Here is a 14624-nt window from a genome sequence, read left to right on the forward strand (position 1 = left end):
AAGCTTACAGTAAACGTAAATGTTAATTTGACTCCAGCGTAAGAGAAATTTAACTGTAAATTTAGGACAATGCAATTAGACAATCACTTTCTGAATTAACTTAGTTATGCTTACAATTTACTTAAGTCTCTTGTGATCAAGTATTATTAAGGAATCAATGTATTTATCGGTAGACACAGTTTAAGAAAATCTACTGAAGTGGTTATTAAAAATGTATCGGGCGTTCATTAAATGTATTCTCAAAGTTGGCGTTGAAGAGTCGATTGTGAACGCACCACTCGTCAGTCTGCAGAATAAAAACACAAACAATGCAAAAAGTGGGGTTACATTTAAACAGCTGATCCATATCTGTAGTCCGTGGTGCGTTCACAATTGAGTTTTCAACGCCTACTTTGAGATGAAGTTTAAATAACACCCGATATTAATCTTTGGACAAAAGTGCTTAATTTGTAGTGTTAGTTGAGTACAGAATTAAATAAATTAGGAATTTACGACCACAGCTCTAAATTTAGTGAGTTTAAGAAAAAATACAGAATGTGTCAGTATGGAGAGAGTCGAGGGTCACAGCCTAAACAACGTTACTTACGTAGTTCTTAATTTATAATTAGTGAGGACGAGACTTGTGCGAATGATTCTTAATTATACTAAATTAAAAATTTAAACTATGCATGTAAGTGAATTATAATTAATCAGTATATTGGTGCCCTTAGTTACATAACAGGAAAAATATTGATTGTTATAAAATATTCAGTGATAGTCTGAGCTGATGATACATTATAAGTTACAACTATTAGTTGAAATTGGAAACATTGATCAAGGAATGATCTCAAAGTAAATGTAAATTTTCATTTGCACTAATGACTAATTTGAATATTGCCAAACGAAAGTAAACGTGGTCCAATCCGGCAATTGGCGCCGATCTGGCATCTCCTTTTCGGATCTAGTCGGCGTCGATCTGTCAAAGGGCGTCACGTGATCGCGAAACAATGACTCTCTGCCATAAATCCCGTGTAAACAGCGCATTTTCCTACAAGGCCGCCTAAGTTTGTTGCCTTTTTATTAACGCGAGTTTATTTTTACACGTCTGGATTTTTCAATGCTTCACTCTTATTATCGTTTTTTCCGGCGGCGTTTGTTTATTCGGGTGACGATCGGCCTGTAGCGGACAATCGTTTTTTCGCTACCACACAAATTTATGGCGGCCATAAGCGATACTTGCGCGCATATGGCGCCCTCTCTCTCCCGCCCAAGCGGACCGATCAAGTGCAACGGAGAGAGACGGAACGAGCGCAATTAAATTTATTGTATGTGGTCTGTTAATATGACGATTTCTATTCCCTGCATCGAATTAAACCCATTCAATTAGTACATTCTTAATTTCTTATGTTTCCACCGATATTTATGTCTCTATTTTCACTTTTGTCATTTTTTTCACCCGTAAATGTCAATCTAATTAATCTAATGAATATTTGCCGATCTGTCGCAGGCGGCCGAGAAAAGAAAGTTATTTATTAATGATAATTGCGATTAAGTTGGCCTCGTTCGGTCGTTGTTTGTTTTGGGCGCGGGGTGGCCGCGGCGCGGTCATCGAGGAGGCCGTGGATCTCGCAACGCCCTCTACATGCCAAGCAAAACGACCGTCGTTTTTTCCTATTTTTATTTGTTTTTAAACGACTTGCTTTTTCAAAGTATATTAACCTATGGCCGACCAGACAAGTGAGCATCGTGCTGACTACCGGACGCGTTCATAATTCAAGCTGGGCCGTTGCGCAGCCATAACCTATCTCAACTTTGAAAATGTTGTTTGTAGATTTAAAAATAGCACTTAATCTGGTACGGATGGGAAAAAATGGCGGGGGGAGCGTCTCGGGGCCGTGTTCCGTTTCGAAAATTGCCGATCTAGTGACAAGTGTCGATTGTCTTTTTATAGATGGCCTCGTCTGTCTCGGCCACCTACAAAAATAGGAGTGTTCCGAGTCACAGCCGCCGCGATTTTCATCCAAAAGACAACAAATATGGCCGCGGCAAAATGTCATAACGCTAGGGGAGACGCGCCAAAAATCGCAATCTTCCGCCCATAATCCGTGCAAACTGGGAAAAAAATCAACAAATTCGAATATACAGGGTGGGGCACCCACGAAACAAAAAAACAACTCAGAAACGTGAAATTAAAGGATTTGTGTCGAAACGAGCCGCACGTGCGCCATCTTGTCAACGGATTATAATTAATTTGGACTAATTTTAATTAATGTGTGACCCCCGAAATACAATAACTTTGACGTTTTTTTATTTGCGCGAGACGCAGGTGTCAATCGATTGAGCAAGCATCACGTTGAATAATTCTAATTACTACTCTATACAAATTAAGACTGTAATAAAGAATAATAAATAATAAATGCTCATGTAGAATGCGCTATTTATATAATTAATGCAAATTATATAGAAATTTGTATCAGCAATGAAAGAAATTTGTTTCGTTGTTTTTACTAAAGACTAAGTTGCCACATACTAAAATTCTTGAAGTGAAAGTGTCAACAGAATTAATTTTGTTAAATTCAAATAAGCTAATTTAATTCAGTAGATACTAAATTAAAGTTAAGTTTTTCTACTGTTACTTAATTATTTGTGACGAATTGTACCAACTTAACAATAAGTTTGTTAATCAACTGTAATAATAATACGGAGACTAAGAGAATTACTAATTGTAATTTAATTATTAATTATGAGTTGGGTAAGTTAGTCCCGGGTTAGAGTAAATTTAAGATAATGTGTAGGTACATAACGTAAGTACATTTGCTAATTAGTTAAATTAATGTAATTGTATTTACTACGTGTGCCGTAATTAATTATGGTAGTGTTAAGTTTGACTAATAAATTAAGAAACAATGTGTAATAAATATTAATGAACTGTTTTTCTTGGACTAACTCGATTGTGATGTGATGTGAAATTAAATTAAATTAAGAAATTAATACGTAAATAATAAGTGGTACCAAAATGCGATCAACGTGTGACTAATTACATCATTAAAATCCACTTATAATTAGTAGGTATATAGATGTCTTAATACTTACAATTAGTTACGTTTACTAATTTTTAAAGACTTTAAAGAATTAAACTACTGCTGTTCGCTATAAAATTAAATTGAATTAAGAAAATTAAATAAATAGGAAACACTAGACGGTGCCTCGATGTAATTAAAATCTACAAATGCCTAATTAATACCCATATGTAGAGTGGAATGGTGACTTAGTATTGTTAAAAATTTCCTAATTAATTGCAATTTAAATTTAATAATAAAGCAATGAAGTTGTAATTAGGTTTGTATAATTGTAATTAGCTATACTGCAAATTTATAATTAGCGAACTAAATCTAAATGAATTAAGTATTTTTTATCAAATGAAACTGAAACGTTGATAATGTAGTAATTAATTAAAGACAATCCAAGGACGTGACTAAATATTTAGGTAAAAAATATATTTTTTACTGTTACTGAGCCCTAATTAATTAGTATTAAAAATTAAAATTAACACGTTAATAAAGTGGAATAAACAATTTGTTTTGAATTGGAAAAAAAAAGTTTAATCGATGGACTATTTCAGAATGTAACAATTGATTCATCTCGTATGGTACAATGTGTTGTCTTTGTTGTTAGGGTCTCATTCTAAACACTCTTATTAATGCATTGTAGGTGATTTGGACATGCAGAACCGATTGATTCTTGAAGGCACACAATCGTTTTGGTCCTTCGAGCCGGATCAGTTCGATGACAATCACAACATCACAACCCGAACTCAAAACTGTCAAACGAGATCAGAATGTGACCGCTTGTTTGTTTTTGTTGTCGCACGGCCGACGTCCTTGTTGGTTCAGACACATTCTAAACAAACAGTTCCATTATGCGGTTGAGTGTTTCTGGTTTAGAGCGTACGAGTCGTTTTTGGAATTTGTCTAGATCGTCCGGAATCAGTGTATCTGGTCCGCTTTTGTAGAATTTCCGGTCCTTCGAGCCGGATATTGCGGCGTTGGCCGCAACGCTATTTTCTGTTGCATGTGCGTTTGCCAACGCACGATCGCAGCCAACTTTTCTGCACAGCAATCGACGTCAGGTCAATCTGATATAGCAAATCCGCGCAATTATTTTTGTCGCAAAAAGTACAAAACAGCGCCTTATTCCGCCGCCATAACTCATTCCAAACCTAACGGAATATAAACTTTATGTTAACTACTAGTTAGTACCATATTGGTTTATAAGAAAATAACTTAATAAGAAATGCGGTTATTAACCATTACACATAGTTATATTGCTCGTTGTTGCCGAGATGGGATCCACATACTTTCTCGCGACCGGATTTTGCCCCCGCCGAATCCGAAAAATGCCCCGCGAAAAATCCACGTTTGACAGCCGCCGAAAAGTTTGAGGACCGCCGCGGGGAAATTCGGCAACGGAGCGGGACTCGAAATTCGACAGCGCCCGGGAACAGTTTGAGGACCGCAACGCCGCGCCGATGATAAAAACAAACGAACGTCGTCGCCACCGATAAGAGGTTCCTGACCTACCCCACCGTAATCTAAATAAGTCTCCACGTACAATAAGCGATAAAAATTATTGTTGTGTGTACGATACGGCGGAAAAATGTGGAGCGAGAGAGAGAGGTGGAAAAAACAAACGACGGCCGATCGTCGCCGCCTGTGAATATTCATTGAAGGACGGCGCTTATCGGCGATGTCATCGCGGGTCACGTGGCCCAAAGCGGCGATTTCGCCGGACGGCGGTCACGTGGGAGGCGATTTGGGCACGCGCGTCACGTACGCGACGCGACCGCGGCCGATCCGTCACGCTCGGGAAAATTTCGGTCCTTCGAGGCGGATTCGAGTAAACAGGCTACGGGGTCCAATTTTTAAAAACCGTATTTTTTGAGGTTTTTTTGAAAAATTTGGTAAATAAATACAAAAAGATTTTCAAAAAGATTGTTTTTTAAATTTTTGGAAAAATAAAAATTAACAACTGAAGAGATGAAGTTTTAAATGTTCACTCTAACGGGCCTTAAACAAGAGTTAATTAAGAATCCACTAATTACCTAATAAAGAAAAACTTTCACTTAAGAAAATTTTTGGAAACAAAATTTCAAAATTGTTTCTGCTCTAGGACAAATTTTGGAAAACTTTTTGTACAATATTTTGTTATTTTATTTGCACCACAATTTTGGAAATTTTCTCAGTCGCTTTCTTCACTTTTCAAATCTGTTTTTATCTAATCCTGCAAGACTGTAAGATCTCTGGTTTAACTGAAAATTTTCCAAAATTTTGTGTAATTGGCCAAAGAAATTTTTCTTTATTTAAAATGTTTTCACAGACAGTCCTCCCTGATAAGTTTGCTGAGATCAAAGAGTTAAATAATTCTTACCTTTGAACTTTTTCGAAAAAAAAATCGATTCTAGGATTATTCACTGTTGATCTTCAAAAAATTTTCACATTTTCTATATTAAAAATATAACATTTTGAAAACACGTGAAAGGGTTGCAACAGAAAATTTTCACGTTATTAATTGTTTGGTGTTAATTTTGGAAAATTCCATTCTTTTAATAAGAATTTTCAAAAATAAAATTTTGAAAAAATAAAACTTTTAAAATGTTCAAACATAATTCGTAAAGTAAAAAGTAAAATTTTTGAAAAATATACTTATGAGACACTGGGTGTACTTTTTTTTAGTTGAGTTAAATCCCCACCAATTGTCAACAAACTGCTTCAAATTTTAAAAACTAGAAATGTTTGATCAAATTACAAAAAATTGAAAAATAGAACTTTGAACAAACTGGACATGTCAGAGCAAATAATTTTTTTTTCTGAAAAATATGTATATAGTTGAGACACCGAGTATACCTATATATTTTTTTTCAGATGAATTAACTCTTGACCTTCACATTCGTTGTTGCATCATTTTTTCAAAATTTAGAATTTTAAACACAGATCAATTACATTTTTTTGAAAAATGTAATGTCGAGACACCGGGTGTATCTTTCTTTGATAAAATGAAACCTTGCTAAGTCACCGACACAAAGCAACGCCACATTTGTTGTCCCGCTCATTTCTAAACGTATTTCCCGCGCCACTCTGTATATTTCCCGCTGTCCCAACCGTCCCCTCGTCAAATTTCCACCCAACCTCGCCATCTTTGATTCATGCACATACCCTGCCACCACTTTGTCCGAAAAGCTCCGCCGCCACCACGTCCACCTTCAGAAAAATTCCAGAAAACCCTCCGACACCACTACACCTCCTGTCGGCAACCCGCCATTTTGTCATAAAAAAGGCAGCGCATTTTTAGATAGAACGAGGCCAATAATTTCGAGTGCTCCGATAATGCAGATAAAGAATCGAACGGTTCGATTGGGTGAAAATGTATTTTCTCAATACTGACCGCGCTTTCGGCCTCCATGGCGTCAGGGGACGCTTTTCCGCAGGGGTCCCACTGTCGAATCGCTCCTAAATCCAGTCCGGCCAGTTTTCCGGCCACCTCACACGCGGAAAACCCGATAAACGACACTTTTCACGACGAGACGAGCGGCCGAGAAGACGTCTCTCGAACAGCACAACACATTATTGCGTGGTTTAAAATGTACTTGTGCTAATGCAAGTAACTGCATTTGTCGGCCTTGCAATGCATAAAACCCTGGATAAAGGAGTTTTTTTAAGTGGGGGGAGCTTCAAGGGTAAAATAAGATTGGCGGAGAACACACATATTTTGTTATTTTATCGATGTGCACGGACGACGATTCTGTTTCCTGCTCTGCTGGATTGGACGCCGCGTATACGAATATACAGGGCGGACGAGGGAAATCACGCGACGCGCACTCCAACGACGATGTGCGGAGTGTGCGTTCGCGTTTTATTGGACGGGACGTCGATTGACGTTCAATCTTATCATTTAATCCGATTTACTGATAGTAGTATCGAAGGTTTTCCTTAATCCTAGAACGTGGCCCCACTAAAATTATTTCCCTTGTCAATATGTCATGATTTAAGCCAATCTCGTTCGCTCGATTTAATTAAAAATTTATTTTAATGTCAACTATCGAATCGTTCAAAATCGAGGTTTCATTTTAAATTATAAATTATAAATGCAAATCATTAAATTTTAAGTCAGTTGTCAATGCATTCAACTGTTCCTCAACGACAACCTCAGAATAATAATAATAATAATAATAGTAACAAGAAGCGTCCAACAAGTTTAAATTGAAAATTTGACAGTTTTTTATTGACACGGAAAGGAAAATTTCTTTTAATAATCTGACAAAGAATCTTAAGACTGCTGATTTAATTTTTCTTGTTACAACATTCACATTAAAATTCTGAATTGCCCATTAATTTTGACAATCTGACATAACTATTTGAAAAAATGGCAGTTTAAAACAATTCTAAAGAGCTCAAATAACTTTTTATTTTTACATCCTCGTGAAGAAAGTTTTATGTCATACATTTTCTTCTATGAACCTTTTCTAAACTTTTTTAAAAATTGCTGTTTGACAAAAAAATTTGACATTTGACAATATGAGATTTTTTAATATTTCTTGACAATAAATCAAATAGAAACTTCTTGATTTTTGGATCATAGAATGAGAAGGACCTAATAATGTTTTATTTCAAACTTAACTGTTTAAGCAGAATTTTGACACTTTGACTATTAACTTCATCCTAATCTGGTCATCTCAAGTTTGCAATCTTTTTTTGAACTTTGTTGCTTCATTTAAAAAACAAATTATTAAAATTTACTTTTCTGCTTTGACAAGAATTTTGACATTTGACAACTTGTAAATTTCTGACAGCTGTGTTTTGACAATAAATAGAAAAGAAAACTGTACGATTTTCGACTGTGAAATAAAGAGAACTTAATACAATTTTATGTTAACTTAAATTTTTTCATCAGGCTTTGACAACTTGAACCTGCCAAAAATTGTTGATTTTTCGTCAAACTCCAAGTTTTTTGGGTTTAATTTTATTAGTCGAAGTTTAGGTTTTTGTCTTGACAAAAATTGTAAAAGTATTTCACAGTTTGTGAATTTTGCACTGTTACGACTTTTTTACTTTGATGTTTCACAACGTTTTAAAAAATTAGAAAATTTTACATTAGTCTTTCAAATGTATCTTGCTAATAACTGTACTTTTTTCTATTAAAATACCGTAATTATTATTTATATTCTTTTCCATTCTGAAAACATGTAACCCTATGAGGATCATACCTTGATAATTCCCTTGTAAAAGTGATTATTATCAATTTAAAATTTTATATTTTGACAAAACAGCAAATTGTCAAATACTTAAATTTTTGCTACTCTTAATAATTATGTAAATTAACCAAAAAACTTACTACTTTGATTTAATTTGGATATTTGACTACTTATAATATGTATAGTTTTAAATTAACTGTAAAATTACCAGAACAGAATATTTGACAACAATTAGTAAATGACTAAAAAATATAAAATATTAAGCGGACAACTTTAAAAAACAATTCTTTGCAGTTCTTGGGACTAATTTTCCCTGACTAAGTAGTAGCTCTTTCCAACCATACAATAAAATTTGCCAACTAGATATTTGACAATTTAATTTGTCAATCAAAATTCAGGATTGTGACAACGCTTGTGGTATTTCTTTCCAACCATAAAATAAAATTTGCCAACTATTTAACAATTTATTTTGCCAACCAAAATTCAGGATTTTGACAACACTTTTAGATCTCTTCAAATATTAGACGTCATATTAGTGTTCGTTATGTTGATCCACAGAAAATAATATCTACACAAAAATCAACCAACAATTATTTTGACAATTAAAGTTTTTGTCAAATATTTCTGTCAAAAACTCAAATTTCTTTCTAGTTTTCCCAAAACTTAGATATCTACTCTCGCCAGTTGATTTAGTCTAACCAGTAGGAATTATTTATGACAGAATGACAAAAAATCAGATTTTATTGTTAAGAATTACAAAAGCGTCAAAAGATAAAATTCTGGACACACTTTTTACTCTAATTTCAAGTTCTTGACAATAGTTTTAGACTGTGCTTGTCAGATATTGAAAATAATATGATTCAGGCGAAAAATCTGCGGTAACAAATGTATTGTCACATTGCAAAGTGTCAAATACTTTTGTCAAAACGATTATTTGTTTTTTTTAGCTTACAGGTTTTGACAATTGTGCATTGGAAACAATTAGAATGTTTGAAAAGAAGGGAGGTTTAGTAGATTTTTTTGTCTCATTTATTGAAGACGCAGTTAAGTATGAGTCGAACAAAATGAGTTGTCAAAGTTTTTGTGTTGTCAATTGTTTGTAACCGTAATCACAGTAGGAGCATTTAATTATTGATCACCCCGTGCATAGTAGATTTGTTTATTGGAAGTTGTCGGAAGTTTGTGAGTGGGTGGCGTTAAGTGTCGCGCCCCTCAGCCAGTGCGTCCCTGTACAAAAAGGAGGCGGGGTGCAAAAATGCCCGGGGTGGCGTGTTCTCCGGTCATTATTAACTAAAAATTTTCAAATTATAAGTTTGTAACGTAATTTTATAATATTGCATGTCAATATCTTCTATATTAGGAATCAAATTATGGCTCGAGAAATTTAAAGCTCGAAAAGTTTGTGTTGATATTGAAGGGAGAGTCGTCGTGGGCGGGGGTGGAAAAAAGCGAAACAACCCGTCGGATTTTTCCGGGGGGGGCGGCACTCAAACCCGAAACGTCTCCGGTAATCGAGTTACGTTTAAGTGCTCTTTTCTGGCATTCTTTTATTCCTTCGGACAAAAACCGCCACTTAGCCCATCCCATTGTGCCGCCGCTAAGCGGAGTCGGCGGTGGCGCGCTCAACTTTTTTCCGCCTAGCCGCAGGTCACTCGATTTTTCAGCGCAACCGGTTTTTTACTGCTGGTTTTGAAGGCAGACGTTGACTTTGAGTCCGGAGCTCGCGCGATTTTATATTGTGCGGGTCAGTTATGTTTTTATTATTTTTATCGCCTTCACTACTACCCTGGCCGAAAAAGTACGATCGCGGCGGCTCTGGCGAATTCCTCCGAGGTCGCGTCGCTCTGCAGGGCCGGCGCCGGAAAATTGCCACCGTATGGGCCCGGACCATTACTTTACACGGTTCCGGGTCGGGTGTCGTGCTCCGGGGCAATTTTCGACCGCCTCCGGTTCCCGCCGAATCGTTCGGAATTATTAGAGGCGAATCGCCCATTACCTGCAATTTGCCGGATTTGCCCTGGCGGGGGCATCGAACATTCAGAACATTCACACGTCATCGCTGGGGTATTTGCTTAAGAGATTTTTTTTAGTCCAAGGGACGTAATTAAATTTTCATTGTGACCGATTCAGCGGACCACAATGAAAGTGTTTAGTAATGGCGGGGGCAAAAAACTACCCCCTTCATTCGATTCCGATGAGGGGTGTTTTTTATACGTAAGATGCGAGATTTGTAAGCAATATGCCACCCCTGATTTGACCCGGGAAAAATTCCTCTTAAGCTGCTCCCACTGTTTATTAAAATCATTTCATTTCAGTTTTTTTTTTAGACAATTTCTGACAACCGGTACTGTTATTCGATTTAACTGTACAATAAACGCTCAGACTGTGACCTTATTACGTAGTGCTGCACCACGACTCGCATATTCAAATGGTTCAAGTGAACGAATCAATGCATTCACACGTATTGTTGTCAAGTACATGAAGATTGTAGCGCCGAAACGTTACCTTATATTAGCAATTTTTTTGGTACCAATTTGGTACTCCAATGCGCTAATCTCATCATTTACTTACTTTTTGCGCACATCTTTAAAATGTGGTACCGACTCTTGATTAACAAGGATGGTTTTAATTTATTTAGTATCTGCTTTAACAAGAATTCAGCACCTCTCAAACATGTTGCACTTTATCTTCGCCTACGCGATATTACTTATATTGGTGCTTATGTGTGTAGTACCAGTTTCTCACAGTTATAGTACCCGTGCAGGCAAGTACTACTCAGATGTGGTAGGAATCTCGTATTTCCACACTTCGCGCGGCCCAAAGTCTCAAATTTGATTTTAGTACCGATGTGGTACCGGTTAATAAACAAAAAATGTATTGAAAAGACAAAATCTACTTACTCTTTATTACACTATTAATTATTACTAGTGATAATCATTAAAATTAAAAGCATATACACTGTGTATCACTAATGATAATAGTGGTACCGATTTATTAATTTTAGTAAGAGTTTTGTGCCTCTCGTGCACCCTTACATTTATTGAATTTCCACCCAGCCAAGGTGATTTCTAAACCTTACTACATTTGTACTTTGGATAGTACCGTCATAAATCTAGTACCAATTTTATCAAATCTCATTTTACTCTTTTTATCAATTTTTGCAAGTTTTAATGTATCACTGATACCCTTAATTACTTATGTCGATGCCGTTCTTATGTCAATTCTCAAAGTACTCGTATAGTACCACTCTTTGATTAATGCAACAAACATTTTTGTACTTTATTAGTTTTGTTAAAGCCTCTGCATCTTAGTCTAGTCAACGGTTTCCTTATATCGATGCTTATGAGTGTAGTACCAGTTTCTCACAGTTTTAGTACCGTGCAAGCAATATCAAATACTACTTAGATGTGGCAAACGATCTCTTCATTTGTCCACAATTTGCACAACTCAAAGTTTAATACATATTTCTCAATTGATTTTAGTACCAGTTCGTCCAAATGTAGTACCAGTAAATGAGCACATTTTTGTGTATTATTAAGTTAATTACTTGGTACTTTTTCGAATTAAAAGCACACACACAGTTTACCAATAATAACAATAATAACGATAGTGGTACTAATTCATAATAATACTCGTACATAGTACCGTTACACATTTAGTACCAATTTTTATTAAATATAATTATCTTTTGTTTATTCATTTATTGGACCGTTAATATTTCATTGAAACACTAAAATGATTTTGTCCCTTATGTCAATTCTCAAAATGTAGTACCGTTTTTTTTAAGTGTACCTATTCTAATAATCAATTTTATTATTTAGCATCTCTCAAACATCGTGCACCTTTGGCTAGTCAACGCTTTCGTTACATTGGTACTCCTCTGTGTAGTACCACTTTCTGATCAAACACTATCAGTACTGTTTATATGTAGCAAAGAATGTTTTTGATTTTCTAGACATTTGGACAGTTTAGGTTCTGGTTTAAATTTAGTACCAGTTGTTACAAATGTAGTACCGGTTAATCAACAGTATATTATGAAAATTTTTAACTCGTAGACATTCCGCGTTATGATATCATATCAGTAATTATTATTATTATCACTACTATTACTACTAGTACTACTAGTACTACATAAGTGTTTTTTATTGTTTTTTCGAATCAAAACATAATAATTGTAATGTTAATTATGTAGGTATATAAGAAAAAACCTTTAAATCTCCCACGTCTGCATTCAGACATTTATTGAATTTCCCCCATGATTAAATGTTCTAGTCGTACCACTCTTTCAGTACTTTCACAAATCTAGCACCTACCAATTTCTTTTATCAGATCTAACTGCTACAATATTATTTACTCATTTATTAAACATGACACACTTGACACACCTAGACAATTTTGTCACTCCTCCTTCCAATTTATCAAATGTAGTACCAATCCAAAAAATGTATTATTAATGTGGTTCTGTACAAGAGTTCATCACCTCATAACATCTTGCGTCTCTCCTATACAATTCTTCTTGTGTTGGTCCTAGTCAATCTAGAACCACTCTGGAACCCAATGCAGTACGTATTAGTACTTGTTAAGGCAGTACCAAGTTGAATTAATTTTAAGTTATCTAGTACTAATCACTAGTTATGATGTAATAAGATGTAGTAATAAGAAATAATAAAAAAAATCTTAATAACAATTGGGTACCACTTGTAAAAACTTTCTAGTCCGCTCAAGATTTTTAAGCTTCTTTTATTTTTATTATTATCTTTCTTAATCGGTGTTTAAATAAAATGTTGGTTTTGTCAACCTTTCAAAAAATGCTACGTTATTAGAAAATAATTGTTTTGATAAATTTTCATATCACTCAGTATACTCTATGTGAATATATATTTTTGAATCAGAATTAAAAAATTAAAATATACAAAGCGTCTGAATGAACTAAAATTCTGATTTTTGGAAATAAATTTTCCCGACAAAATGTATTAATTTATTCAAACAACAATATTCTGTCTCTTTTGACGTTTTCTTAAACTACTCTGTATATTACTACACAAATTAAATACATGTGTAGAAAATTTTGAAATTCAGGAGAAATACATTCTATGATTTTTATTGAGCCGCTCAGCGTATCCCAGGCACAGAAATTTTAAATTATTTTAGATTTTTTTTCTCACTGTGTGTATTTAGTCTTTATATTAAAAAGTCTACAAGAGACTTTATAAATCCTAAGAAATTTTAGTTTTTGTCTGAACTGAATAACATTTAAAAATGTACAGTACTTGCGGCTTGGTAATATTTTGAGACACTCTGTATACCAAAAAAAACACCAAAATTTAAATCAAGTGATGGACGTACGGTGCAACATGCAGCTTGGCCAAATAATTTTGCAATCTGGATGAATCATCACGAAAATAGTCCTGATCCTTCCTTAATCGTCGTGTCCTTGTACACATGTTTTGATTAATCCCGCTCGAAAAAATGAGCATTTGTGGTCGAAATTGACTGGCCGAAACCGATTCCGCAGCGTCACAGTCGACCGGTTGGAGTGTTCGGCGTGTCCCACCCGTTCGCGTCCGGACTGTGAGCGTCGAATCGATGACTCGCCTGACCCTCGTTTAATTTTTAATCGAATCGTCTTCCATTCAATCATCCCGATACAGTGTGATCGATGAAAGTGAGAGGTGCGCCGGTAGCGATCGAGAAATTTTTCGCAGCGACGATCGGAATTTTAATCAATCGGGCTCGCTACGAAATTCCCCATTAAAACCCCATAAAGCCCCATAAAAAATGGCAATAAAACGTAAACTTTTCCAGATCATATCGAGCGATTTTCATCACACTGGTACCCAATGGTACAAAATGCGTACACAACCACTACACAAAACAATAATTCCCGTAAACCGCCCCCATCTCTGTCTGACGCACGCGGCGGGGTGCGTGAACGCCGAGCTTGATCTTATCGCCGCCCCATTTTTCCCGTTCTTCCTAGATAATTTCGTTTCCTGAGCGAAAATAGAAAGCGGAGAGCGTGTGCGAATCGGCGGTCAGGGGGTAGTTCGGGCCGCGTTTTTCACCCCGTCGTGAGAAACGACTCCTCGGATGCACTTCCGCTGCGCTTCATCCCCTAGCAAAGGTGTTGTTCTTTACCTGGTCTCATTTGCATGTATGAGGGTTAATTTTTGGGATTTTTTTCGACGGCAACGCTGAAACAATCGCGCAACGACGGGATCCTATCAACCCCTCGGAATGACACGACGATTTTTTGTTTTAGACGCTTCCGTGTGAATCGTTTTTTCTTGTAATTCCAGCGCAGGGGTTATTGTTTCATTAAACTGGTTCCACAAGGGGTTGATTATTTTCCGGCCTTTCACACACTCGCCCAAAAAAATCCAGTCGCCGTCGCAAA

The 14624-nt window shown here is 35.8% G+C and overlaps 1 protein-coding gene across 11 annotated transcripts in view; it reads right to left on the reverse strand.

The window, feature by feature from the left end:
- LOC138129734 (Krueppel homolog 1-like) overlaps positions 1 to 14624 on the reverse strand; it is a 70911-nt gene that overhangs the window by 40784 nt on the left and 15503 nt on the right. The window contains exon 1 of one of the 11 annotated variants that reach the window (XM_069046023.1): positions 6192 to 6339. The exons of the other annotated variants lie outside the window; for them this stretch is intronic. Coding sequence (XP_068902124.1) covers positions 6192 to 6305 — 114 coding nt within the window. The 5' untranslated portion in view covers positions 6306 to 6339. Of the gene's footprint in view, positions 1 to 6191; positions 6340 to 14624 lie in introns of those variants that run through there. 11 annotated transcript variants of the gene reach the window in all.

Source organism: Tenebrio molitor, chromosome 4 (assembly GCF_963966145.1).
Source record: "Tenebrio molitor chromosome 4, icTenMoli1.1, whole genome shotgun sequence".
Classification (NCBI taxonomy): Eukaryota; Metazoa; Arthropoda; class Insecta; order Coleoptera; family Tenebrionidae; genus Tenebrio; species Tenebrio molitor.